Genomic DNA, 24,959 nt, shown 5'->3' on the forward strand with positions numbered 1-24,959 from the left:
CGTCGCCCGCCGCTGAAAAAGTGAATCCAGCCTAATTTAGGCTGAGACGAACAGCTCTGGGGGCCGGATGGAAACTCTGCCTGGCCGCTCAGGCAGGGACCGGACCGGGCCACCAGCCCTAGCCCCAGACATGCCGCGGCTTATTTTTATTTGCATCCTTCTTCAACTCACACGACAAAGCGTGCAACTTCCATCGTTAAAAAAACCGCAAACAACAAAACAACACACACACAAAAACACCCAACTCCAAAAACTTATTACTGAGATTGAACAAAAGAGCCTGAAAATTATCTCTTCCTTTTTTTCTTTTCCCTCCTCCAGTGCCGTGGTGTCATTTAATCTCTGATGAGATCAGATTATCTGTATCCTTTAGTGAAGGCAGCAGACGTCTTTAAACTGGTTTAATTGATTTATCTTTTTTTTTTTTTTTAAACAGAAAGTGCATTACATTTAACTGGTCTTGCAAAGGGCTTTTCTTCTCTTTACAAACCGAATTATTTTTAATATAAATTAATAAATGTTAAGATGCTATATCACGATATACCATCGTTATTAGCTTAAAAAAAAAAAAAAAGGAAAACAATTTACATTCTATAGTATTCCGTATGATACAAAAGAAAACACACTTTAAATTCAATTACAGCAACTAAATGAATTTTATATTTTGACTGAAAGTGGTTGTGACAATTTCCACCAGCTACTTTTTCAACACTCGGTTGATTGGAAACGGTGAAAGCAAAACTCTGTCCCCTCCTTTCACTTACTTTTTGCAAGTGAAAGCAAACTCTGTGCCCTCGCCCTGTCCCCGCCCTCACCCCCCGCCCCTGCACGACGACCGCAACAGAAAGTGTTTCAAAAATACTAATAAATAGCACTCGGGGCCGCTGCAGTTCCGGCCCTAGGGAGGGGCCCGCGGCAGCCGCGGCGCGGTTTTGCTCGGCGGCCCCGCTGCCGCCCGCCTCGGGGCTCCGGGGGGTGCCCCGGTGCCGCCCGGCGGCGCGGAGCGCAGGACGGGCAATGGAGGGGGGGGGCCGGGAGGGGAGGAGGCGCCCCCGGCCCCCGCTGTACAAAAAAAGAAGGTATTTTACATTTTAAATATTCACAGTAAGGAACGCCTATGGTCGCGGGGACTCACGGTTTATTTACAAAGAGCCGCAACAGGCGGCCGCCGCACCGCCGGCACCGGGAGCGGGAGTGGGACGGGGAGCGGCGCAGCCCCGACGCTCCGCGCGACCCTACAATAACACGCGGCGCCGGGGGGCCGCTCAGCCACAGTCCTCTCTGCTCCCCCTCGGCTTCTCCTTCTCCTCCTCCTCCCGGGCGCGTAGAGTCTAGAAAAATAGATCTGTACATCTCCGAAAGCGGCGGCGGGCGGAGCGGGCTAGGCGGAGGCCTCCCCCTCGGCGGGGTGCAGCAGCAGCCCGCCGCCCCCCGGCTTGTGTTTCTTCAGCAGCTGCGTGATCTTCTCGTCGTCCGAGTTGGGGTCCAAGGGCTTGTTGTAGTCGTCGTCCTCCTCCTCATTCTCCGAGGCGCCCTTCAGCCTCTCCGTCTCCGAGTCCTGCTTCTTCTTCGCCGTCGCCATCTCTGCCGCGTGCTTCTTCCGCCACTTAGTCCGCCGGTTCTGGAACCAGACCTGACCCCGCAGCCACCGTCACCATTACTGGCTCCATCACCGGCCCCGCCGCCCCGAGCTTCCCCGGCCCCAGCCTGCGGTTGTGATTCCTGCTTCTCCAGCGATCGCACCATTTCCCCCACAACGAAAAGCAACCGAGCCCCGCCGCACCGCGATCCCCGCAGCCGGGGACACGCGGTGCGGGTCCCGCCCAGGGCGGGCGAACCGCAGCCCCCAGCGCCCCCCGAGGTCCTTGGCGGGCCCGGGGCTCTCCCTGCCCTCCTGCCCCAAGGATAAGGGGGTTGTAGTAACATGTAGTAACACACATTTCGGGCTGAATCCTTCCCCAGCCGCACCTGCCCCTCAAGATGTATTTATCCTCCGTCAGGGCGCTGCCAGAGGAGGGGGGTATTTTCACTGTAGAGGCTGCAGTAATTTATTCGCAGCCATAGGGACATATTTGCAGTGACAATGGAGGGTCTTTACACCAGTCTAAAAGCGTGAGCACCGCTGAAAGGCGCCTCTGGCCGAGCCTGCCTCGTGTCCCCCCGGAGGGCTCAGAGCGGTCCCCCAACTCCTGGCACCTCCGCTTTGCCACAGCTCCGGTTTTCACTAAACCGGAGAGTTTGGGGCGGGACAGTGCGAGCGGGGTGCGCGGTCCCTGCCCGGCAGCGCGGGGCCGCGGTGCGGAGCCCAGGTGGTTTTGTGCGGGGTGCGGGCCAGAACCCCTGCTCCCTGACGTCCCAACCCCAACTCGAGCATTCCCAGCACGGCGGCCATTCCCGTGGCGTTCAGGCTGAACGCACCGGGCTTTTCAATCTTGCTTGGGTTTTGTTTTTTTTCTAAGATATGCTTTAAAATGCTCTTCTCAATCTCGCCAGTAAGGTAACGAAGGGCTAAGTGCTAGTAGCCGCCAGGGAAGACCCTGCAGCAGATCCGGCCGCCCGGGGGGACCCGGTTTCGCGCCGGGGCCCGACTGCTCGCCTGGTTACCGCGCCCCCAGCCCCGCTCCGCTCCGGGCCCTCACCTTGACTTGGCTCTCCGTCATCCCCAGCGAATAGGCCAGCCGGGCCCGCTCCGGGCCCGCCAGGTACTTCGTCTGTTCAAAAGTCTTTTCCAGGGCGAAAATCTGCTGGCCAGAAAAAGTGGGTCTGGTATGTTTTCTCTTTCCGTCCTTATCCAGCAAAATTGAGCCTTGATCTGGCGGTGGGGGGAGAGAAAGGGAAGGCACGGACAGACACGTTAATCTGCGGGTTTGGGAAAGCGCTTCTCTCTCGAGCGGCCCCGGGGGACAGGGGGTTCCACTCCGCGGGGGGGGCTGTGACAAAGCTCCAGCCTCCCGGCTCCCCCTGTTTATTTTTCCTGTAAAGATCGAAACTCTGAGCGGACAAACGATACTGTTTTCTAGGAAAGCTGCAGCCAGTGCAAACGGGCGGTAACGGAAAGTCCTGCTCGGAAAAGTTTGTGCGCGCCCCTAAAACCAGCTCCTGGACCCCCGCGAGTCCCCGGTGGGGATGGTGAAAGTGGCGGCAGCGCGGCCGCCCTCCCCCGAGAGGGCTCCTCTTTTGGCCGCGATAACCGACATTTTACGGGGCTTCGCGCCGGCCGAGAGGGAGGGAGAAAGCAAAGCAAACTTCAGAAACAAAAGCAAAAGAAGGCGAGGCAAAGCCAGCCTCTCCAGCCACGGCCTGGCCCGGGGATGGGGGACCCGGGAGGGTCTCGCCGCGATGCCGGGGCGTCTGGGCTCCCCATTACCGGGAGTGGACTCCCGGCGGTGCTCCCCGGGCCCGCTCCCCCCGCTGCCTCGCGGCGCTGGGTACTCACGGGGAGCGCAGGCGAGACGGGCGTCCCTCCAGGGCGGACTCTGCATCACCCCCGGCCAGAAGATGGGCGTCCGGCCGGGCAGCTCGGCCAGCGGCTTGGGGTAGCGCCCGGCGGCCACGGCGGCGGCTGCGGCGGCAGCCCCTGGGCTGAAATAGAGGGCGGGCGGCGGCGGCGGCGGGGGGCTGAGGCTGCCGAAGCGGGGCAGCCCGGCCAGGAGCCCGGCGGGCGCCGCCGAGGAGGCAGAGGGCGAGGCGGAGGCGAGCGCGGAGCCCGGCAGGGGCATGGAGGGCCGGCTGAGGATGTCGTTGATGCCGTGCGGAGTGGCGGCGGAGAGCTGCGGCGGGGCCGAGCCCAGCGCCGAGAGCCCGCCCGCGGCGGCTGCGGAGGAGGCGGCGGGCGCCTTGAGGCCGGGGGAGCCGAGCGGCGGCGAGGGCGAGGCAGAGGCGGGCGAGGCGGAGGCAGAGGAGGAGGAGGCGGGCCCGGCGGGCAGGGGGTACGCGGGGTACAGCGGCGCCTTCATCTCGGCCATGCTGTGCAGGGCGGCCAGCGGCGGGCTGCCCAGCAGGAAGGCGCCCTGCCGGGGCGCGCCGTCCATCTGCCCCAGCGCCAGCATCCCCGCGCCGCCGCCGCCGGGCCGGGCCGCGGGGCCCGGACGGCCCCTAGCGCCGCGGGGCCCCGGCGGCGGGCCCGGGGGTGCCGCCCGCACCGGCGCCGCGCATCCGGCCCGCGGGGGCCGCCGCTTTTAGCGGGGAGCTGCGCGCCCGAGCGGCGGCCCCGCCGCCCCGCCGGGCATCGGGGCGGCCGCTCGCCGGGAGAAGAGCGGAGCTGCTGCCGGCGAGTGTGTGTGTGCGCGTATGTGCGCAGCGCCCGCGAGTACACACGTATACACCGCCTCTCTCCGCGCCCGCGAGGAGCCGGGGCTCACAGCGGCGCGGGGCCCGCGTTCGCCGCCCCTGCCGCCGCCCCGGCGCCCCGCATCCCTCCCGGCGCTGTTCCCGCTGGCTGGCTGCCGGCGCGGCTGTCGGGGCTGCGGGCGAGGCTCGGGGCGCACTGCCGCGCCGCCCCGCTCCCTGCCTCCTTTAGCGGGGGCACGGCCGGCAGCGGGCGCGGCGGCGGCGGCGGCGGGCGGGGGCGGGGCGGCGGGCGGCCCTGCCCACCCGCACCGCACCCGCCTCGCCGCCAACTTCGGGCTCTCGCCCCGCTCCCCTCTTCTCTCTATGGCTCTTCTTTTATTTACTCCTCTGCTCCTCTTCTTTTTCCCGTTTCCTTTCTTTTTCCTCTCATTTTCCTTTCATTTTCCCTCTCCTTTTCCCCTTTCCTTTCCCTTTTTCCTCTCGTGTTTCCTTCCCTTTTTTCTTTCCCTTTTCCTTTCCCTTTTTCTACTCCCTTTTCCTCTCTTTTTTCTTTTCCTTTTTTCCCCGTTACCCTCCCTTTTCCCCTCTTTTGCCTTTTTCCTTAGTGTTAGATTTTATTTTTTTTTTCTCTTTCCCCTTTCCTTTCAGGTTTTCTTTTTCGTTTTCGTTTTCTTTTTCTTTTCCTTTCTTTTATCTTTCTTATTTCTCTTTTCTTTTTCTCTCTAGTTTCCTTTTTATTTTCCCTTTCCCATTCCCTATCTCTTATATTATTTTTCACTCTCCTTTCCTCTTTTTCCTCTATTACTCCCTCTTTTTCCTCCCACTATCTATTCACATCCTTCACTCCCTCTACTCTTTCTTTCTCTCTCTCGCGCGCGCTCTCTTTCTCTCTTTCTTTCTCTTTTTTCTTCCTTTTTCCTTTCTCTCTCTCCCTCTCTCTGTCTCTCTGCCCCGGGAACAGAGACTCCAAGGAGCAGAGCCACTCCAGCCCCGGCCTGGCCCGACCCTCCTGCACGCCTCTGGGTGCCTGTGGGTGCTCGATGCACCCGCCGCACGTTGGAAGAGCGTGTTCCCCCTGGCGGGACCCGCTTCCCCTGCCCGGCCCCGGCCGGTGCTGCACACCCTAGGCAGCCCCTCGACCCTTGTCCCCAGCGCCCGCTCGGGGCAATTCCCATCACCCGGGGCTGGAAGGGAGAAAATCCCGTGTGGCCCCTACAGAGCGTCCCACGGGGAGACAAGCGGTGCAGAGTCACCCTGAGCACTTTTTCCCGTGTTGTCTGTGCCCGAGTGCGTGTGCCTATGGGGAACTCTATTTCCTTGAGCGTGGAAAAAAAGGGGGTGGTGTGGAATTTCGATGGGATTTTTTTTTTTAATTAGGGGTCTTAGATAAAAAGTGAAAATATGTTGATCCTCGACCTGCGGCGGTGTTTCCTTCTATTCCTTCTCTTTCTAAATACCGCTTCTTGCTCGGAATTGTTTAATATACAACACGGCGAAAAAAACACACTCGGAGTACGGGCGCGTAGAGCAGGACCTTGCCTCGCCTGAACTTCTGCACAGCCACGCAGACTGCCTCTCGCATTTAACTCTTGAATTTGATTTATTATTACTTTCTTTTTCGTCCTTGGGTCACTTCTCAACTATTCTAAAAGCAAAATAACAAAAAGAAAGACCTTTCCTCGCCAGCTTCAGCTGAGCTAGCGGGCGCTCGGCCCCGCAGCCCTGCACCGCTGGCCGCGCAGCTCCGGGAGCGCTGGGGCTCGGCTGGGGCTCAGGCGTGCGGAGGGGGGACCTTGCCTCTCAGAGTGACCGATTTGCATTTTAACTGGGGGGAGAAAGATTAAACCGGGTTTGGCAGTCTAGAGGCAGGCGCGAGGCGGCCCCGCTGTATGGCCCGCACCCAGGGGAGCTGCTCTTCCCCCCGCCTGCAGAGGACACGGTGCGTGGCTCGGGGTCCGCACTATGTGGCTCGGGCGGGGATGGACAGAGGCTCCCTCCTCCTCGAGGGGAGCTTTGTCAGGGCCGGCCACAGGCAGAGGCGGCAGCTTCTGGTCCGCGGGGGGAGCCGGGGCCTGAGCCCGCAGGGACTGCTTCTGCAGTGTGGTCCTGCAGGGCCAGCGCGGGGCTCAGGCCGCCCGCCGGCCGGCGACAGGCGGCCGCACCGTGTGCTCACTGGCCCCGCGCCTCCCTCCCAGCCGAAGCGGGCGTGCAGCGTCCAGCGCCTCCGGGCTTGCTTGCAAAGCAAAACCCAGCCATCCCTCCCGCGCGAACCGCTTCTCCTTCCATCCGCCTGCAATGAATGGGTGGCATCTTGAAAACGAGCGTTTATTTGGGGGCCGCCTCGAGCGACTTCTTTCCTAAAAATAGCATCGCAGATGAGACGGCGCCAAACGGGCCGAATCGTGCTTGAGAAATAGTTCGCCTTCAAAGGCAGCCGTCAACATTACTCCCTTTCTGCGTCTTTAAAACCTGTCACCCAGAAATATTTGACGATATTGATATTCCGTTCCCTTTCCACTCTCAGTTTTTGTTTCCCCGAAGCACAGGCACAGGCGGGCGCAGCCGGGGCTGCGCGGTCCGCTCAGCAGCGGGGGGGGGGGCACCGTGAGCACCCCCCGCCTCGGTATTGGGGGGGTAACACCCGCTTCAGCAGCAGACTTGGCTACTGCGGTGAACGAACCGCAGCCCGAAAACGCCGAAGCCAAACTACTCCTTGAGGGGACTGGACGGGTCCGCTGCTGGTTTCCCCAACTAGGGAAACCCAACCATCTGCGTTTCCCCAACTTCCCGAGGTCTCATCACAAACGCTTCACCGCCCTGGTGCGGATAAATCAACAACCGCGTTAAATAATAGCAGAGAGAGCAGCCGCGGAACGAGCCGGGGGGCGAGTGAAGCGGCGGGCGAGCAGCAAGGCTACGGGGAGGGGGACGACGACGAGGGTCGGGGGGGCGAGCAGCCACCCGGAGGAGGCAAAGCCGCGGCACCAGCTCCCGCAGAAGCCCCCCAGGACCCCGGGAGGAGCCAGAGCAGCCCCCAAGGGCGCCGGGGCAGCCGGTGCGGGGGGGGGGCCCGGGCAGCGGGGCACAAGGGCCGGACGAGGTGGGGGATAAAGAGCGCGGCGGAGACCGCGGTCACATAGACCGAAGGCGAAGGAGAGATTGGAATTAAGAGGTACACAGGAGTGTTGTCAGAGAAAGCTGTAGTTAGTCTGCTCGTTCGAGGGGTAGGAAGTACGAGTGCTGGAGCAGCTGCGCCTCCGAAATTCACGTTTCTGCTGGAATGGTCCCACCATATCCGAAAGGAAAAAAATAAACCAAACCAAATCCAGACACATGAGAACAACTAAAATTAGAAGGTCCAAAGTGCTTTGGCATAGGAGGGTCAGATATTCTTCAAGCTGACGAGGCGGGGACCCGGCCTGCAGCTTGCTGCACCGCGCCAGCTGCGGTGTCCAGCTGTGCCCGGGCTGCTGCCCCCAAGGGAGGGTTGGCCGGGCCCTGCCCAGAGCTTCGCCAGCCCCCCAGCAGCGGGGACAGGGACCCCAGCTTTTGCCCCGGGAAGGCATCGTGACTGGGAGAGGTGTCCGTCTGAACTAAATCAAGTGATCGCTTTATTTAGCAAATGAACTGCTTTGCCATTACCGTATGTTCTTCATCGCAAACAAGCAGTCGGTTACTTTTCTAAAGTGATGGATAGGTATTTAGACACCTTTTCGTTGTAAGAGCACTGTAAAGCCACTGAATCGTTTGTTGCCTGCCCTGCATGGTGGAAAGGAACTGAGCCAGGAAAGCCTAATGTTCTTCTGGGTGCTAATTCCAACTCTTAATCAAGATCTGATTACCAAAAAGGAAGACAGAGCATAAAAATGCTATAAAGATTTAAATTTTTTCTATCTTGCCCATAATTCACGCCGCAAATGTGTCCATTATGGCATTCACTCCACCAGGAAAATTGTGATGTTGTTGCAAGATTCCCTACAGCAGAGCTCCTGCCAATGATGATGAATAATCTCGGTCCATATGCTAGCTCTATACAGCTCTATAGTACCAGCGTGCTCTCATTCTTTTTCTGCTTCCTCAAAAAACATGGAATATCTGAAGAACAGTAAAAGCTAATTAAAAATAGTTAATAGGTTAATCAGACTCGGTCTTATATTTATCTAATGCAGAGCACTGATTCTTTAGTGGTGTAGCTTTGAGGCATTACCACGAGCCAAGAAAATGAATCAGACATTTAATGGAGATGTGGAAACGGAAATTTCTTGTAAGACTACAAAATCGCAAGCCAGTAATACACTAAAATATAATAAAGTTATCATTAAAATTCCAAGCGTGGAATGCCATCCTCTGTGTTCTCTCACTAGGCGATAAACGGAGGCAAAGCCCGCCAGAGGATTTCTCAGGACCCAGGCGTTTGGGTACATCTCACCTGCTTTTTAGCGTTCTTGTCCTAGAGCGTCTGCTTGCAGACCTCGGGTGACAACGTAAGGCAAGAGGCACCACTTCGTGGGGCACCCCGCTGTGGACCGCCTAGTTTGCTCCTCAGAGTGCCAAGGGCTATGAAACGCTGCCAGCTCTAGCTGGAGATGCCAACGTCGGATGGATATTGCTCTGTATTACTTATCTGGGCTGACAGCAGCATGGTTTCTGTGGGTAACAGGTCCCCTTCCCAGGCAGCGGTGGATGCTGGGAGCTCTGCCTTCCCCGGAAGCCCCCAGCCACTTGTGAGGACAAGCTCATGTCACTTTGCTGCTCTAATTCTGTGGTCCCCACATCCTGGCCGGATTTCTCTTTCTGCTTACACCGAAGTGTATCCGGAATAACCGAGAACGGAGGCTGAGACTGCAGCGGGCTGAGTGGAAACAGGATCTGGTTATTGCCTTTTTAAAACCGCTGCAGGGACAACAAAGGTATTGCAGGCTGCTGCTTACAGTTACCTCCCTTGCCATTTCAACATTTCTCTTGCTTGTCTTAAATGAGATGATCAAGTTTTTTCTGTATTTTCAAGGCAAAATGTTTTTCTCCTTTCTGGAGCATCGAAAACATTTGATGCTGGAGCTGAGTAGTTGCTTTTGCTTTTGATTTGTGATCGTTGGTCCAGCCTGACCCCTGCTGGGGAAAAGCCAGAGAAGAGGATTACAAGCGCAGAGAGTGTCTGTCTGTCCGGGATCCACTGGTTCACCAGGGAGCATTCCTGGCTCAGTCCTGCTCCCAACTCTCTCCCGGACCCCGGCTCTGCTCAGGCTTTGCCCTCACTACACGCGCCCCTCTCACAGTACAAGCCTTACCTGAAGTTTGCCCAGCTTCCGTCTCCAAAGACTGCCCACCATCTCTGTTACACTGCAGTGTGGAAGCCACATATATATACACTTACTGTGGCCACAGGGTCTGCTGCAGGTGTACGCAGTACTCCGCTGGCATCCTGGCTCCAAAATCCTGCTAGCAATAGCCGTGTGGCATTTCTGGTTACCAGCTCTCCATTTATCCCAACTAATCTGTGCACAACAGATTTTTCAACATTGCCACGAGTGTCTATTAATGTAGAGCTACTGAAAGCTGTAGCTGGCACAGATGTGGTCACGATGCAATGTGGAATTCAGACATGGTCTCATGCTTGTGAAGGACCACCATCCGTGCAGTAGGGATGGCCCTTTTTCCCACTGGCAATGGGAACAGCAGCGCCAGGGACTTCTGCTGCCTCTGCCCACCTCTGTCTGCAGCATGATTGCTTCTGGGATGACCTGCTCCATTTCCAGGTGGGCTTAGGGAACCCTCTGAGGGCTGGGCATGTGTGGCTGATCAGACACTGTCATGGAAACTATTTTAGCCTGCTATTAATAGTCATGCTGAGATATACATGGAATAGGCCAGACGTGTAACAGCAGGGACAAGGACCACTGGTCCTCCATCTCCATTATTTAACTTTTCCGAAGGGCTGTGAAGGTGCCACCCTTCCAAAGTTACCTTCCTTTTTCTTTCCATTGTACATTGAAGTTACCTTCCTTTTTCTTTCCATTGTACATTGCTGCACATGTGTATGTGCACATGAGGTGTGGATAAAGATACCAATTTAAACATAGCAGAAGTTCATCCATGATCCCCTGGCCTTGGTGGAGCCACCCAAACAGGTGCAGGGCAGCGAGTGTCTCTATGGCTGTAGTTGTTGGGTACAGGTCCAGGCAGTACCCTGGCATTCATGTGAGCACTTTTTGATGTGGATAACCAGGCTAAAACTAATGGCTGGTTTTACTTTGGTTTCACATTAACAGCAAAAATGTATGGAAATGTTACTGGCATAGCTAGAGCTTTTATGTAGTTTCTTTCACTCTGTGAGACAAATATATGTACGGTAGGCCATCGCTGGTTATCGATCTTTAAGCAGCCCCCCGTGGAAATCAGCAGAGAGAGCTTTGCTTAGAAATTGTTGGCACAGGGTGGTCCAGTGTCAGGGAACTGGAAATCGTTAAATTGATGATCTAAATGGGGATGGGAGGGAGAAAGCGGCTGCAGTAGCTATCATTATGTGCATATTTTTATGATTTTTAGAAAATCGTATTTCAGCATTTTCCATCACACTGAAGGCTGACATGACTGCATTGATTAGCAGATTTAGACGAAGTGATAGAAAAGATTACTGAGTGGTATACTTTGTAACACGACTTGATTTAAGAAAAGATATTGCTGGCGATGTGCAGGCGCAGGGCTGGGACATGCCGTGCATCCCTCGGGAAGCCCCAGGCGGTTCCGCCGGAGCCGGCGGGTTCCCGTTCCGTGGCCGGTCGCTGGTGCTCGCTCCGGCAGCTCCACCTAGCGAGGAGCTGTCTCCCCAGCCGCCGGTCCCGGCTCTCCGCCGGCTCTCCAGCGCTGTAAACCACAACGGCAAGGTAGGTCCCCTCCTTTCTTCCCCATCCTCCCCAGCTCTGGTCCCACCATGCGAGGGTAGGCTTGCTCTGTCTGAGCCATCCGAAGAGCAAGGCTGGAAGAGAGTAACCCTTCTCAGGGAAGGGCACGAGGAACGCGGTGGAAGCTTAATGCTTTCAGCCTCTCTCTTACAGCCTTCTGAAAAACACACCTTAAGTTGTCTGCAGGGGTTTTACCTCAATAATGAACTTTATCTAAACTGCCATCCCTGAGCTCTTTGCTTGTGAATCACCGTCATGCAGTCGGGTCACACTGAGCTTCCCTTGCTCCAAGCCCCTTGCTTCACTTCTTTTCTGATCCTGGGCAGGCTCAGCAAGGTTCTGCCGTCTTGGCCATGCTGGTCCTGGCCTGGTACAAACCAGTGACAAGAGGACAAGCAAACAGTTCATCTCAGTGTGTGGTCAAATATTGAGGGGAGTCACTAGGCACTGCCTGAGCCAGTCGCCCTGCCCCAGCAGAGCAGCAGAGCAGACCCCATTGTCTCCTTCCCGCCACTGTAAAACCTTACCATGATGTCATGTCCTGCATAGAGACTGTCTGCTTGCTTTGTAACTTTATTAGAATATAATAAGGAAAGATATAAATCACTGTTTGAATAATTGTGAAGGACATGATGCTTCTGTCTGGGCTGTGTCAGCAGAGGCTGCTGTCCCATAACAGAAGGGGCAAGGGCATCTCTTCTGGATGGGGTCAGGACTGTAAGGCTGCACCATTGCTTTAGGTGTCCACCACTGCTTTCCTTGGGATTTGCTGGAGCAGAGCAGCCTGGCAGCAGGTTGAGCAGCAAGAAGGAGTTACTTCCCTCCCTCCCATCTGTGTGTGCGGTATCACCCAGCCCTGCAAACTCCATATCACTTTACTGGCCCCAACAACAGCGTGGGGGTTTGTTACAGGTGCTGTGAGCGCTATGCCATGAAGAGCTGAGTGGCACCTTCAGAGACCTCGGGGGATGTGGTGGCTTCTGCCAGGCCCAACCCAGTTCTCCAGGGGAGAGGACTGAGTGCCTTGCACAACAGAGGCAGCAGGTCTGCAGCTGCTCAGGGCTGCTGGGCTGGCCCTGCAGCCATAGGGAATTGCAGAATTGCTGGACCTGCTCTCCAGAGGCATGGCGTAGAAGGCAGGGAGATTGCTGTGGAGCTTGGGATCTGCTGAGAGAAGCAGGAAGACCGGTGATGAGGTTTTTCTGTAATAAGCTGAATCCATAGGAGAGAAGAGTTGTTTGCTGGTTTGTTTTTCCCTTGTGCTTTCCTCCTTCCAGAGAAGGATAAGATTCCAGATGCAGAGCACTAAAAAGCCTGCAGCCAGAAGGGGGAATTTCCTACTATCAGAGTTCAAATCCAGCTTCCCACCTCAGTTTGCAGTGGCACTGCCAAGGACTCATGCGATAAAGCATGCTGCCATTTCTTGCCCCATAGAGGAAACTGTCAGTTTTCTGCAAGTTTCTCAGTCATCTCTATCAGTTCCCGCTCACGCTTTCCTTCTCATTTGCCATAACCAGTGGTGTCAATAGGAGTCATATTCTGCAGGTTGCATGAACTTCTTTCTAGTGGTACTGGGGACAGGGCAGCAGGGAATGCTTGCCTGCAGTAAGAATCCCACGTGTTTTGTCTTTTCTACCTCCAGGCATGTTCCTGATGCTTTGTTACACTGAAATAATTTATCCCAGTACTAGCTTTGATTAGCTCTGTTGGTGGCAGGAAGGATGCTGTTCACAAAGCACCTTCTGAGCATGCTGGTACAACAGCTGGCTGCGAGTGAGTCTTCTTGCATTGGCAAACAGGGAATTCCTTCAGTTTGTAATTGCATGAAAAAAGCTGGATCGAAGAGTGAGACTGAAGATATGGTTCTGGACTTTTTTGTTTTGGCTTTGCATGGCAGGGTTCAGATAAACAGGCAGCTGTCTGGCACAACAGTAGAAGCAGTAGAAAGCCACTTGCTGTGGTTGCTCTCCATTCCCATTTCAGCTCTTGTTCTTCTGGCAGTACCTGACTGAGGACGAGCCAGTTTGGTCACAGCCCAGGGGGAGTTAAAATGCTAAAAGCAGAACTGGTGCCTCTTTTGGGCAACGAGCACCTGATCCTTCTATTGTTGCAGATCCTTCATTCACCATGATCTCAGCATGAGGCAGGCAGCCAGCTGAGGAGTTTGGGGGTCAGGTAATAGGCTGATTGATCCCAGTTCCTTGGCCCATTTAGCACAGAGAGCATGTCTCTAGATGAAGCTGCCTGGCACCTCCAGGTAAGAAAAAGAAGCATAAGAAGAACTTGCCAACAGCTGACCATGTGTGTGCTGGCAACTCAGGGAGGAGAGAAGTGAGATCAGGAACAGGAGTGCTGTGACATACATCCATAAGTCACTAGTCAAGATTTGCAATGCAAATCCTGAAAACTTAAGAGAAAAGGCCTTGCCTCTCTGCCTTTCACAGCTCAGGTTTTTTTGGCTCTTTTTAAGTGCGAGGAAGACACTTATCTCAACCTGTATCTTCCCAGTAAAGAGCTCAAGGTCTAATCTAACCCAGATCCAGTCCGCGGAGTTTGGAGAAAGAAGGCAAAGATACCAAAGGTATAATCAGTTAGTAATTTCTAGGGTACTTTTATGACTGTACCACTAGAAGATAACTCTCAGAGAATTCGCTTAAGTGAATATGTGTGAGCACCTTTGTAAAACACAAGATGTACTTCAATCTGAAGACTACCACAACAAAATGGCAGCAAACCAGGACTTTACAGGGTAATCTTTCCAGATCATGACTGTAATACTTGGCTTAATTGCATCCTGCCAACTGCTCTCCACTTATAAAATACGCCCAGAGCATGCCATAATGCTCTGCCTGTCCCTTGAGATAAGATAGTAAGATGGTATTGCTGGCAAAACAGAGCGATATTTCATAAACTGCTAAAAATCAATGGCGATATGCCTGCTCCTACCTTAGATGAACTTTTCTTATGAACTGGAAAGTAATAGAGAGGGTAATACTAGAGTTCAATTAAATGAAATGACATGAAACTTCTTGAAAGCAGTATAAAAAGGAAGGGAGCAAATCCAGTGACAGAAGTGCAGACACAACTCAAGTAAACAGTAAATACTGCACATGGAAGCGCTACTCTGACCTGAGAATGGTAGAAGGTGTTCCTGAAACTGCAGAACAGCATTTGCCTCAGCGTAAGATGGCAAAATACTCACTCATGGGATTTGGGCTTGGCCTTGTATCTGGCATGTGGGGGAGCATATGTTTGTTGCAACAGATTGAAATGGGGATTGCTCACAGTGCAGTAGGAAAGCCCCCTCCCTGAGAGCCCACTGGTCAGAGAGTTTTGTGGTCTGCTCAGTTACATAGAAAGAACCAGAATGACCTGAGACTGAAGAGGGAAAATAAAGTTTGGGCACAAGCACAGTCCCCTTGAGATCAGGCAGAAGGGATTAGCTTTGCAGAGGAAGGCAGCTGGCTGTTAGATGCAGGCACTTGCCTTAACACTTGCAGTGTTAAGGCTGCTAATATATATATGTTAACATAAATTATCTGCACCTCCAGTGAAACTGCTGGGAAGTTCACTGGGCACAATGAGTTTGCTTGGCCAAGTTTCTCCTGTCAACAGGGTTTTTCCAAACAGAGTAGTGGGGGCTGTGTAGGAGGCAATAGGTCTCCTCTTCCTCCCTCCTGCCCTGCCTGCTGCAGGCTGTGCCTAGGGTTTCTGACCTTGTTCTATGAATGACCAGGTGTCCCAGCACCCCCTGAGTCTCTGCCAGGCTGGTATCATTCTGAAAGTGCTGGTGAGCTGCTGCACAGCAGCCCCAGATGTGGGGTCACCAAAAGGAGCTATTGTGTATCTACTGAGTCCTTGCTTTAAAAACATCTTATAAAGCACAAAGCATCTTCTAAAACCTTATGGAGAGTGGATTGCTCTTCAGTCCTATGCAAAACACCCAGAGAGTAGGCTAATTTCTGCAAATACGTTAGTCTGAATTGAATGGGGAAGAGTTGATTCTCTTGGTGTTACGTGTAGTGGGACTTACCTAGAACAGAGCCAGGTCCTCTTTTCTCTCTGGCAGTCACTTGTGTTTTGGCAGAGTGGTGCCATCGGTCCATTTAAGTGATCCAGTGATTACTCCTTCGGCCTTACCCAGCTGGAGTTGCAAAGGTATAGTTTCTACCCATGTCATCAGCCAGTCTGTTTCCTCACCAGGCTTGTCCCCACCTTTTTCCATGCCCACATACTCCTTGCAAAAGGTATCCCTGCCTTTTAGAGTGTGTGAAGAGCTGCAAGCTGCAAGCTGATACATTTTGGTGTTTCAATCAGAGGTTTGTATTAAAATAAAAGATCTGCATGAATAATATAACATACAGTGTATGTGAAATCACACAGGAAGGGTGTGTTGCAGATTCATGGCATGTTCAGACAGCCACAACAAGTAAGTTCAAGAAGTAATTTCACATCTTATATGAAAACAGCAGCAGCTTGCCAAACGTCGACCACATATGAACCCTTTCTGGGGAAAAGCAAGAGCATCCCAGGGATTACGGCAGGAAGGAAGGATCGAGAATAACTCAGTAGCTGTGCAACTCAGCCGCTTGGACCAAACAAAGGGGGACAGCTGCCTGGGGCAAAGGTTTCTGCAGCCAGACCTTTCACAGTGGCCACTAGACTATGTTCTTCAGACTTTGGTGCTTAATTTGGGAGTAATGAGGTCAGTTTGTTTTGTTTGTTTTGTTTTGTTATTTTGTTTTGTTTTTTTCTGGCACACAAGTGGCCTACATTATGAAGTTCAAATGTGCAAGTAATAAGCAAATAATACTCGACCACAAATACCATGAACTATGTTGTTTTTATGCCAGACTAGAAAATGTAAACAGATTATATGACATGTTAACTAAACACAAAAGCACAACTCAGTGCTTTTAGCGGATTTAAATTACTAAAATATAGATATGTATGCTCTATTCAGGATGCCTTGGCAAAGCATCGCTAGCTTTTGACCCATGTTAAACCCAGCAAAACAGTATTAGAGCTCATGCTGTATTAATTTAGAGAAGAAAAGCAGCCTCTTTATTGACTCATACAATCCTATATTCCAGTGAGGCTTTTCTTTTTTTTTTTTTAGGCATCTGAGTCTAGTGCTTAGAGCTGGAGGAGGATTCATCTCAGAGTGCACAGGTTGTGTAATAACAAGCTTCTGACCTGAAATTTCAGCTCTGAGCATATCCCGAGCACCTGGGCTGCAGTGCCCTGCTCCCACATGCCGTCTCAAGGCAGCACCAGGCAGTGTTTTGCAGCTCTCGGTTTTGTCAGGGGAACGCAGGGTATTAATAGCTAGCCTTGTGCTTTGGAGAACAAACACTCAGCGAGATCTGAGGCTGTTGTATCACTGTTCTCTGCTTCTTTCTGGCTCTCCCTGGTTCCTCTTTATAACGATCTAGGGATGCAAAAAGATTATAAATTGTTTAAATGCAGCTCATTACAGCATCATTCATAATTGATATTATCTGAGGGGCTAATGAGCTGTTGTTGACATCGTTTGACGTGCTGTCTATGCTGACCAGTAGGTATGAATATTTTCCACTTGTCTTACTTCTGCACACTAGTAGGAATCCATTAACACCCCTCCAAAAAAAAACCCCAAAAGCTGCAAACAACTCCTGTTTCCCAGACTGCCAGCAACAGGACTCCTCAGTGTTACATCTGCAGATATACTGTTCTTTCTAGCACACATTTTGAGCTGGGTACTTTCTGTTCCCCAGCCTCCAAGCAGACAGGGGATCAGATCCTTCCATTTGCTTCTGCCACAGCAGCAACAAAAGGAGAGAAGACACAACAGAGACAGGAGAGACAACTGCAGCCTCTAGCCTGGCTGCCTTTCTGTGGGGAGCTGCTGTATGCAGCTTGTGTAAGTTCTTTAATGCAGGGTTTATATAACTGTTTTAATGTCACAGGGCTTTAGCTTTGGATCTGCCTGCAGAGAACTCCCCCTTCCGTACGTAGGTCGAGGCACACAGCAGAGAGGCAGCTCGCAGCTAAGCAAGGAAGGCAGATCTGTCTGCTGTGGATAACTGGAGCGCAGGGCAGTGGAAGCGTGGTGGTGGCAGGTTATGTGTCTTAACTTTGGGCACCTGGGAGAAGTGCAGTGATGTGCTTGTTAGGAGCTTTTCTGCGCTACAGAAAATGTTGGGCCAGGTCGCTGAGGTATGGGTTGTTTGCCGGCAGCTTTGAGCCACTAAATTCATGTGGGAATATGAGGAGGCAAAGGCAGAACACAGCAACAGAAACGTCCAAGGCCTCACACACCAAGATACTGAACTTTCATACAAGACAGGTGATAATATTTGCATATCAGAAAAGTCAGCATCTGACATGCTAATACCTTTGTGTGCAGACAACATGGAGGTTTCTGCCACACATGGTGTTACATTCCAGACAGTGTGCTTATGTGCCCCAAAGGAACCTGAGTAACAGGGTGTCGACTTGGAAAATTCCCATCAGACCAGTCTAACCAGCTGCAACTCAAGAGACACACTGGGCTCCCCTGACTGCAAGGGGCTGCAACCCAGAAGCGGGACAACCAAGCTCCCACGTTCTGCTTGCTCTCTAAGTACCCTGCCCCACAGCTCTTCTGTGAGGCCCTTGTCTCTTTCCTTTGGGCTGGAGAGGCTTGAAACACTGTTTCTCTCGCCCTCCTCACATTTCTGAGCAGTCCAAGGGTGAAAAGGTGTGTAACAGCAGCAGGAGCACCCGGCTGGGAGAGACAAGGAGCAATGCTGGGGCTGGGCTCCCGCCTGATCCCGCCAGAGCCTGGTCCTTGTTTTTAATTCTCTCTCTCCTGATGGCCCTGCCCAGAAGATTGCTCACTCCCTCACCCCACTGTCACCAGTTGTTCATTGCATGCTCCCTTTCTTATTCCAGAAATGCAGTGACTCATCTTCTTGCACTAGCCTCTGCTCATTAATATGTTTCAAGTACTTCGCCTTTGCCATTATTGTTACTTTCTTCCATCACACCATTTGCTAAACAAATATGTTTTCCTTCAAGCTTTTCTAGGTGAATTCTTTTCCCCTTCATTGTCTAGGTTAAGGATGGAGCAAACATGTAGGAGAAATGGAGCTCTTACTCCTCTCCTGCACAGGATGTAGAGATCTGCCTAATGATCTTTATGCAGGTACTGAAGCATTGTCTCTGCCTTGTCAGCCGCAGAAGGATCTTTCTGTGCCAAAAATATAGTACTATAGTAAATCGCAGCCCTCTGTTTAATAGGCCAAGTTTACCAGGAAGGTCTATAACCAAGCACATACTTCCTCAGCCAGACCCAGCTGCTCCGTGGTGGCTGTAGAGCAATTGATGTCCACTCCACCCTGAACTACTGACCTGTGTGTGGGATCTGCAGGCTGGGGGAAACAGCCTGGATGTCTGGCCGCTGCACTGCAGCCACTAAGGGTGGCAAAGCTGCGAAGAGCAGACAAACCACTTCTTATTTTCTCCGTGCAGATAAAATAAATCTTTATGCTTTCCTCTAGACAGCTAGTCCCATCGCAGGGCCAACAGAATAAACACACATCTTGCACTTGCAGTAAGGGAAAGCATGGTTTCTTCTGAAAGCTTTGCTGGAGAAATGCACAAAAGGAAAAATCTCCAAAGTAGAAACCTACTGAAAACGGAGAGAGTGAAAAGAATACCTTGGGGTATTCTTAAGAATACCTTACCCATTGGGGTCCACTCCGTTCCCAGCTCTCCTGTATGGTTTAGGTGTCTTCCTTGCTGGGGAACTGTTTCTCACCGTCACATATTTTAGGAAGGAGAACTGAGTTTTGACTCCATTTTCCCCTGTAATATTTCCCTTATGGAGAAATACATTTAAAGTTATACTTAGTAAGAGTGGAGTGTTGGAGGATCTAGGCCATATCGCTGATCTGCAGTGGGCTACCACTGTCACCTTTGTCCATAAAGGACCCGATGGCAGAAACTCTGTGGCCTGTCTGGTCTGGTGTGAGGTCTCTGGTTTGCCTTCTACTGGAGCAGCACTTCTCTTAGCACACCAGGTGCTTTGTGGCACTGCAGGCATGCTACCTCCTGACACTGTCAGCAGTGCACGGGTGAAACATGTTACAGGCTGTTCTTCCTGAACACTGGAGGATCCATGCTTGTTGGCAGTGAGGTCAGTTTATCAACGCCATAATCCGTGTCCACTCACAGCAGCTCACTCTAACTTCCTGAACTGCAGCGTTGTCATTAAAAACATGCCGAGCATACCTTTGGAGGAACATAATAATAATGTTGTTTATAGAATAAAACTAAATAATGAAATAAAACCAATCAAGCTTGGTGAAACCAGTCACCATAGGGATAATGTAAATGACAGAAGACACAGCTAGATGGTGCCTTGCCAGAGGTGCTGGCCCTGTGTTTGCAAACACAACAAGCCAGCATGTGGACACTGACGTGACATCTAGACTAAGTGTTTTTAGGGGAATGCTCTGGGGCAGCCAGCTGTTGCCATGGCCAGACTGTCAGTAGCCATACCAACATTGACAGGCACTGCCACAGCGGCTGGAGGAATTCAGTGGGCTTTGGGAAGCAAGGGTAGTGTTTGCTCTCCCAGTAACCCAACAGCAGTGTCCTAGAGCTGAAAGGCATTCCAGCACAGTCATCTGAACTGGACCAAAGGACTGGGATGACACCAAATTGTAGTCTCAGCAGATAGGGGTGATCTCGAGGCAGCTCATGAGGTTAGGGTGTTCAGCAGGGTGTTTCCCTGCACAGAGATGCATCCCGCTTTGCTGCACACCCAGGCCCACTCCTGATGTCTCCTGCACAGATACAGCTTGGGCAAAGAGGGCCTGTGCCCTGTGTACCTTTCCCATGCACCCTCTAGACCCTCTCCTGGGGTAGCCTGCCTAGTGGACAGTGGTTATTTCGAGAGGAGGATAGAGCTGACAGTGTAGTATCTGTTACAGAGCATGTCCAACTGCCCTTGCAGAGCATTTTTCTTGACTGTGAACTCTTCAGCACAGAGTTCACATTTCTGTACAGGCCGGTGGCACCATGCTTGGCAGGGCATGTGGCATGGTGGGAACAGGTCAAGCACCAAACCTGCCTTTTTAAACGGACATAGAGCAGGTGGCCACAAGTATCCCAGCGGAAAGCAAAGCACTCCGCAGACAACCAGCAGCGCCCATGCAGGCTGCAGCACTGGCGTCCACGGGTATCTACACAGAGCTGGTTCCAGGGCTATGTGGAGGTGCCTGCTGGTTCCCCTGCCTCGTCTCCCTGCAAGCCCGCAGGGGCCACTCTGACACACAGGAGAGAACAGCCTTATAGCCCATGCCCATGTTGCGGAGGCTTGCGGGGCGACACGGGAGGAGGCCCGGGCGTGTGCCGCGGTTGCGGGTCCCCACCACACCAGCCACCCGGGAGAACCACAGGCCAGGCCAGGCCAGGCCAGGCCAGGCCCGGCCGGGCCGGGCCGGGCCGGGCCGGTGGCTGCCCCCGGCCGCGGTACCAGCCGTGGGGCGCGATCCCGCCCTGCTCCGCCCCTTGCGCCGGCCGGTGGCGGGGCCAATGTCGGGGGGCGGAGCGCCAGGCGCACCTGGGCGGCATCGCCCCGCCCTCTCCGCTTCAGCCGCCGCGGGCACTTCTCTGCTCCCGGGGCGCTGGGGTCCGGCCGCGCCCCCGAGCCGTGGCGGCGGCGTCCGCAGCGAGAGTGCCCTCGACCCCGGCGGGGGTGGGGATAGCGCCGGGCTTCTCAGAGGAGAAGGTAGCGGCGGCGGCGGCGGCCGTGTTCCGCAGCGCGGCCTCCGCGCTCTCCCCGTCCCGATCGGCCCGGCCCCGGTTGCAGCCGCTCGCCGCCGGGTGGGCGCTGGGCTCCCGCGGCGCGATGTCGGCGCGGCGGCGGCGGCGGAGGGCGACCGCCGAGGAGGCGGAGAAGGAAGAAGAAGCGGCGGCGGAGGGCAGCGATAAGGTGAGGGCGCGCGGCCGGGGGCCGTTGGCGGCCGTTGAGGCAGGTGCGCGGGTGGGGGCCGGGAACCAGAGCTGCCGCCCCCTTCCCGCCTCTCAACGCACGGCCAGGCCCACTGGGAGCAGGGGTGGGGGGCGACGGCGCCAAGAGGCCTCAGCGCCCGGTGCGCAGCGGTGAGGGGCCCACGCGTGTCCTGCCCCACTGCCACCCTACCCTCCCCGAGACTGGAATGGGAGCGCCCGGTGCCGCCGAGCTGTGACCCGCCAGGCTGCGCGCTGTAGTTCGCCCCTGGCCGGGGTCTCCGGGTGTCGGCGTTGAACCGCAGCCCGGAACGAAGCACCGTGCGGCCGCTCGTTCACCACCAGCCCCGTGGTGGGATGCGGAGGAGAGTCGGAAAACAAGGGTAGAAATTATGGGTTGAGATAACGACAGTTTAAAGGAATATATAATAATAATAATTGTAAGTGGAAAGGGAGACAACAAAAAGGGAGAGAGGAATAAAACCCAAGGAAGACAAGCGATGCAGAGTACAGTTGCTCACCACCTGCTGGCCAATACCCACTCCCTCCTGGACAAGTCCCCCCAGTTTATACACTGAGCATGACGCTCTGTGGTATGGAATACCCCTTTGGCTAGTTCGGGTCAGGTGTCCTCTCTCTGCTCCCTCCCAGCTTCTTGTGCCCCTCCTCACGGCAGAGCATGAGAGACTGAAAAGTCTTCAAAGACAGCAGTAACTAAAACATGGGTGTGTTATTGATATTGTTCTCATAGTAAATCCAAACACAGCACTGTACCAGCTACTGGGAAGAAAATTAACTCTGTTCCAGCCAAAACCAGGACACTGGGCCAGGCAAAGAGTGTGCTTCAGTGTGGTTGGGCCAGTGTGGCCGCATGGAAATGAACAGGGAATAGTGATCTGCTCTGGTTAAAGGGTGTGTCAGCACTTCCACAGCGACTGATTCTGTTTTATGGCTGTTTAATTGATAGCATTCACCTCTGTCCCGGAAAGGGCTTTCAGTATGACATTTCTGCAAAGGCAGGAGGTTTTCAAAATACTAAGTCTATGCATCAGGTTCATTACAGTGGCAAAACAGCCACGGTGCTTTTCTTTTGTTTGCTGTGGAGTTAAGGCTTATCCCTACAAAAGCTAAGCACATCACAGTTGCTAATTGTCTGAATAAAATGAAAGAGATGTTCTCATTTGGCCTCTGGAATTAAAAAGGAAAAAAAAAAAAAAGCCAACAAGCTTTCTGACTGCTAAATTGAGTTTGCAATACATGGTGGAGGGCTCCTGAATCTGTGACTATTTAAACCTGCATGGATGCTGAAGTTGCAGAGTGTGTAGTCTGCCTTGGGTTTTGTGGCAAGGAATTGGAAAATGAAACTCAACAGTCAGGTTCTATTCTGCACTTTGGTTACATGAACTCAAAGCTAATGAACTTGAAAATTTGTAGTACTGTGCTGCATTGAGGGCTGCCATCACATAAGGTAACATTTAGGCTATAGCTGTGCAGAGGGTATTTCTGTGTAGATGAGAATTAACTTTTAAACTTGTTTTCTTGTTGTGGTATGCTCAAAATTCTGATTTTCTATGGAGTTGTTCAGGTGTGCTTTATTTTATAGCCTAAGTTCATTTCTGAGGTGCATAGTGAGCTGCCTTCAAAGAATCCTTCCCATTCAAAGCCTCTACGCTCCAGACCTCAGAAGGGTGGGCCTAAAACTTGCTAATACTATTCATTTACCTGCATGATTTTCAGAGAGGAAAACACTGTTCTTGCCTATAGGCCCACTGTGCTTTTATGTTAGCTGCTTGACAGCATAGTGTTTCACTCACTTTCAGATGATGTTGAACAGAAGGGACACTGCTGCTGTGCTAGGATGTTGGTTACTGACGTACGTCAATACATATACATTTGTGATGATTGCTTGAACTGTTAGATACGGAAAGCCTTTTCCACATCACAGAAGACTTTTTAAAGGATTATTTGGGGGACTCTCCTTGTTCCCATTAAAGTTGTTCAACCTGTCTGTGATGCGCACAGCACTGGTGAGCCTTGTCATGGCTCACAAGCAACAATAAGGATTGTTTTTACACATCAAGCTGTCCTTAGTGCCATTGGTAACTGTAAAGATTAACAGCGTTTTGTACTGAGTTTTCAATCGGTGGGTCACAGTTTGGGTCTCTGTTTTGAATATGAGTACTCAGGTAATGTTTGCTGTAGGTGATCTGATGAGAAGCATCTGGTCATCTGGATTCACAGATGCCACGAGATAGGCAATCCTAAATGGTTATCTTTCTGCTCTACTTCTTGCCTGACCTTTACAACAAGTGGATAGCTTATTGTCCTTTGGTGTGTTAATTGTATATTAGAGCCCAAACTTGTTCTTTTGTTCATAACTTCTCAGGATGGCCAGGGTACAGTGGGTTTCTACTGCTTCCTAGTACACAGCTCAGGAACATCGCCCTCTTGCTCTGCTTGTAATGAAGGAGAAAACTTGGTTATCTCCTTTCATATGGTAACTGCCTTGTGCTGCTTCTGCTGTTGTTGATCCAATTAATTCAGACTTCCAGATACATAAGGGTGATGTGCTTTAAAGCACCTTGTTTGGCAAAGTGGAGAAGTGCTCTGTTTGCTGAAGAACTTCATGAACACTACGTGTTTGGAGGGTTTTATCTTGTGTACTTTTTGTCCTGTTTTCAGTATGTAATCTGATACTTTTCATGTTATGCTTACTATGTCCATAGATGCTCATTTCTTACTCACTTTAAGTAAAGCTGGGGTTTGGTTTGTTTTTTTTTTTCTCATCTGCATGGTTTTTTACCACTAAACAACTGTTAGCCATTTCTATGTCCATATAATTTCAAATAAAAGTTAACTTTCTTGGGTTTATATGAAGGAATATGGCATGCCTGTAGTGAAGCTTCTTCCTGAAGTTTCCAAGGTCTGCAAGTCGGAGTGTCTTAATTGGCTCAATAAGCTAGTGAGCAACTGACTTCTTGTGAAGTTCCCATGAACATGCCTTTGCCCTGTATGGCTTTACAATTCCATGAGTCTATTGTTTCTGTGGCATGCAGGAGCAATTTTTTGGTTGCCCCTTTCTTATTTGCTGCTGCTTGCCTTGGATGCTCTTTTCCTAAGAATGTCTTGTCAAAATGCCTCCATACACACTCTGTGGCCCTTGGGAGCAAGAGGAGTGATTTGGCATTCAAATACTTAATATGTATAAGTCAGTTAAAGTTTTACAGATTGATCTCTGTGTGTTCACACTTCTTTTAAAGTTCCAGTTGTTTGCATTCTTTACTGCTTTTACTGCTTTCAGATACTTCAAAAATATGAGTGTATCCTGGAAGTAACCACACATTTACCTGTGCTGTATGGAGTTGTCAGAGTAGGATGGGGAGAGGGCAGTGGAATTGTGTTGCATTGCTGGCCATGGGAACAAGGGACTGTGTGTCTAAGGTCATTGTTAATTATTTGTAACTAAAAAAAGCCTGGAATTGTTGACCACTGTTTCTCCTGTGGTATTGAAAAAGCTGCTTCTGTTCCATAAGACTGCCCTTCCAGGGAATCGATTGCTAGATAAGTTGCTCAGACCTGTGAAGCTGGGTTTGGGGCTTGAGTCTTTGGTGCTCAAAACCTCCCAGACCTGCTTGGAGGTAAATGAAATTCCTGATGGTAGTATGGGTTATGGTGGAACAACGGAGTCTATCGTGGATCACTTAGCTACTTCATTTGACTTACTTCTTTTGGAATACCCAGAAAATGGATCTATTTACTCTTCACAGACAAGCCTGACCTCTAATC

General features: G+C 52.3%; 2 protein-coding genes across 2 annotated transcripts in view; one reads left to right on the forward strand and one right to left on the reverse strand.

Moving 5' to 3' along the window:
* Positions 1 to 399: 399 nt before the first annotated feature.
* On the reverse strand, positions 400 to 4,049 carry NKX6-1 (NK6 homeobox 1). The gene is made up of 3 exons (XM_030492231.1): positions 3,437 to 4,049; positions 2,640 to 2,812; positions 400 to 1,633 (listed from the first exon to the last, which is right to left on the reverse strand). Exons 1-3 carry the CDS (start codon positions 4,047 to 4,049, stop codon positions 1,382 to 1,384), a joined length of 1,038 nt encoding a protein of 345 aa, XP_030348091.1. The 3' UTR covers positions 400 to 1,381.
* A 17,023-nt stretch (positions 4,050 to 21,072) lies between these two features.
* CDS1 (CDP-diacylglycerol synthase 1) overlaps positions 21,073 to 24,959 on the forward strand; it is a 33,771-nt gene continuing 29,884 nt past the window's right edge. Inside the window, exon 1 of the mRNA XM_030492985.1 lies at positions 21,073 to 21,156. Coding sequence (XP_030348845.1) covers positions 21,073 to 21,156 — 84 coding nt within the window. The remainder of the gene's footprint in view (positions 21,157 to 24,959) is intronic.

Source organism: Strigops habroptila, chromosome 7, assembly GCF_004027225.2.
Source record: "Strigops habroptila isolate Jane chromosome 7, bStrHab1.2.pri, whole genome shotgun sequence".
In the NCBI taxonomy this organism is placed as follows: domain Eukaryota; kingdom Metazoa; phylum Chordata; class Aves; order Psittaciformes; family Psittacidae; genus Strigops; species Strigops habroptila.